Source organism: Myotis davidii, unplaced genomic scaffold, assembly GCF_000327345.1.
Source record: "Myotis davidii unplaced genomic scaffold, ASM32734v1 scaffold299, whole genome shotgun sequence".
Classification (NCBI taxonomy): Eukaryota; Metazoa; Chordata; class Mammalia; order Chiroptera; family Vespertilionidae; genus Myotis; species Myotis davidii.
This window is the reverse complement of record NW_006293088.1, coordinates 5,332,710-5,334,673: the sequence shown is the minus strand read 5'-3', so window position 1 is coordinate 5,334,673 and position 1,964 is coordinate 5,332,710. Positions and strand designations below refer to the sequence as shown.

General features: G+C 55.1%; 1 protein-coding gene across 1 annotated transcript in view; it reads left to right on the top strand.

Annotated features, from left to right (window-relative positions):
- The window catches only part of DRAXIN (dorsal inhibitory axon guidance protein), a 12,596-nt gene that overhangs the window by 4,393 nt on the left and 6,239 nt on the right, over positions 1 to 1,964 (top strand). The window contains exons 3-4 of the mRNA XM_015565885.1: positions 347 to 458; positions 1,315 to 1,404. Of these exons, the coding sequence (XP_015421371.1) occupies positions 347 to 458; positions 1,315 to 1,404 (202 nt within the window). The remainder of the gene's footprint in view (positions 1 to 346; positions 459 to 1,314; positions 1,405 to 1,964) is intronic.

The following is a 1,964-nucleotide window of genomic DNA, read 5'->3' as shown; positions in this document are numbered from 1 at the left end:
AAAGAGGGGCAGGGAGGTGAGCAGCTGGCCTCATCCAGTTCCCTCTTTGTGGATGTAGAGACCTGAGCAGGCCTTCCCAGCCCGTCCCTCAGAGGCCCGATGGGTGACCCCTTGTCTGCATCGGTCGCCTGTAGGCACCTTTCTGCCTGGATGTGAAGTGAGGACAGACCCTGGTGACTGCTGCAGCAGGAACCTCGGTGACTGTCTGGATGTCCCGGGGCTGGGCTTCTAGCAGAGGGTGAGCCCCTCTGAGGAGCCCCTCCTTTGCCCTCTGGCCCTGGGGCCCCACATTCCTGTTTCCACCTGTTGGGGCTCCACGTTCCCTCCTCTCCACCACCTTCTGCAGGCTCAGCCCAGGCCTGACGGGGAGGTGATGCCCACGCTGGACATGGCCTTGTTCGACTGGACCGATTATGAAGACTTAAAACCTGAGGCCTGGCCCTCTGCCAAAAAGAAAGGTACGTCCACCCAACCGGCGGGCCTCAGAGGTTGAGCGTCGACCTGGGACAGTGATGGCGGACCTTTTGAGCTCGGCGTGTCAGCATTTTGAAAAACCCTAACTTAACTCTGGTGCCATGTCACATAGAGAAATTTTTTGATATTTGCAACCAGAGTAAAACAAAGACTTATATTTTTGATATTTATTTATATAGTTAAATGCCATTTAACAAAGAAAAATCAACCAAAAAAATGAGTTCGCGTGTCACCTCTAACACGTGTGTCATAGGTTCGTTATCACTGACCTAGGAGTTCACAGTTCGATTCCCAGTCAGGGCACATGCCTGGGTTGTGGGCTCAATCCCCAGTAGGGGATGTGCAGGAGGCAGCTGATCAATGATTCTCTCTCATCATTGATGTTTCTTTCTCTCTCTCCCTCTCCTTTTTTCTCTGAAATGAATAAAAGTATAAAAAATTAAACAATTTAAAAAAATTTTTTTAAAAAAACCAAGAAAGGTACATCCACCTACCCACCACCCCATGCCTGGGCTCCCTCCCCTCCCCCAGCCTGACCTACAGATGTCCAAAGTGGGGGATGGGTGGGCCATGGAGTCCACACTGCAATGCGCACCCCACAGGGAAACACCACTATCGAGGACTTACCAAGTGCCAAACTCATTCCATGTGTCAACTCATTGGACCCTGAGAAAAGAAGGTTAGGTCTGTGCCATCCATGAGCCCGGTTTAGAAAACAGACGGCTGCGGCCGAGTCCCCGCCATGCTGGGATGGCGGTGCGTGCGCTCCGACACCAGCACCGTGTGCTTGCTCTCCGGCCCGCTGGGCGGCAGGTCTGACCGCGATCTTCTTGTCCCCAGAGAAGACCCGGGGTAAACTCTCCAGTGATGGCAACGAGACATCCCCAGCCGAAGGGGAGCCGTGTGACCATCACCACGACTGCCTGCCAGGTACCGACCCAGCGTCACGTTCAAGGCACCAGGGTGCTGGGTGCTGGGTGCTGGGGGCCTGAGGGGGTGAGGTGGACCTTCCCAGGCACACGAGGAGGCCTGTGGGTTCAGGACCCTCTCGGGGTAATAGGTAGTAACAACCCCAGCTATCCTTTACTGAGAGTTGCTGGAACATTGACTTCATCCTCAGAGCAACCCAGAGAAAGAGACCCTGTCACCCCCAATTTTCAGGCAAGGAAACAGCCTCAGAGGGTGAGTCTCAGCCAAGGTCACACGGCTGGGAAGTGGCTCAACCCTAAGGCGGCCTGAGGAGCCAGGCTGCCTTAAGTCTGGCTGACCCCTCCCTCCACTTCCTCCTAAAGTCTGGTCGGGCTTAATGCTGCCCTTGGCCCATCACCACGCTGCCCGGCTTTCTGTGGATGTTCCCATGGCATCCTCGCCCGTTTGGCAGCTGTGCCCAAGACCCTGAAAGCAAGGGGCTGGTGTTTTGACTGATGCCCTAAGCTCCAGGGGCATCTACTGAGGTGGAGTTAGGTAGGAGGTTAGGGGGGTGGGGGGTA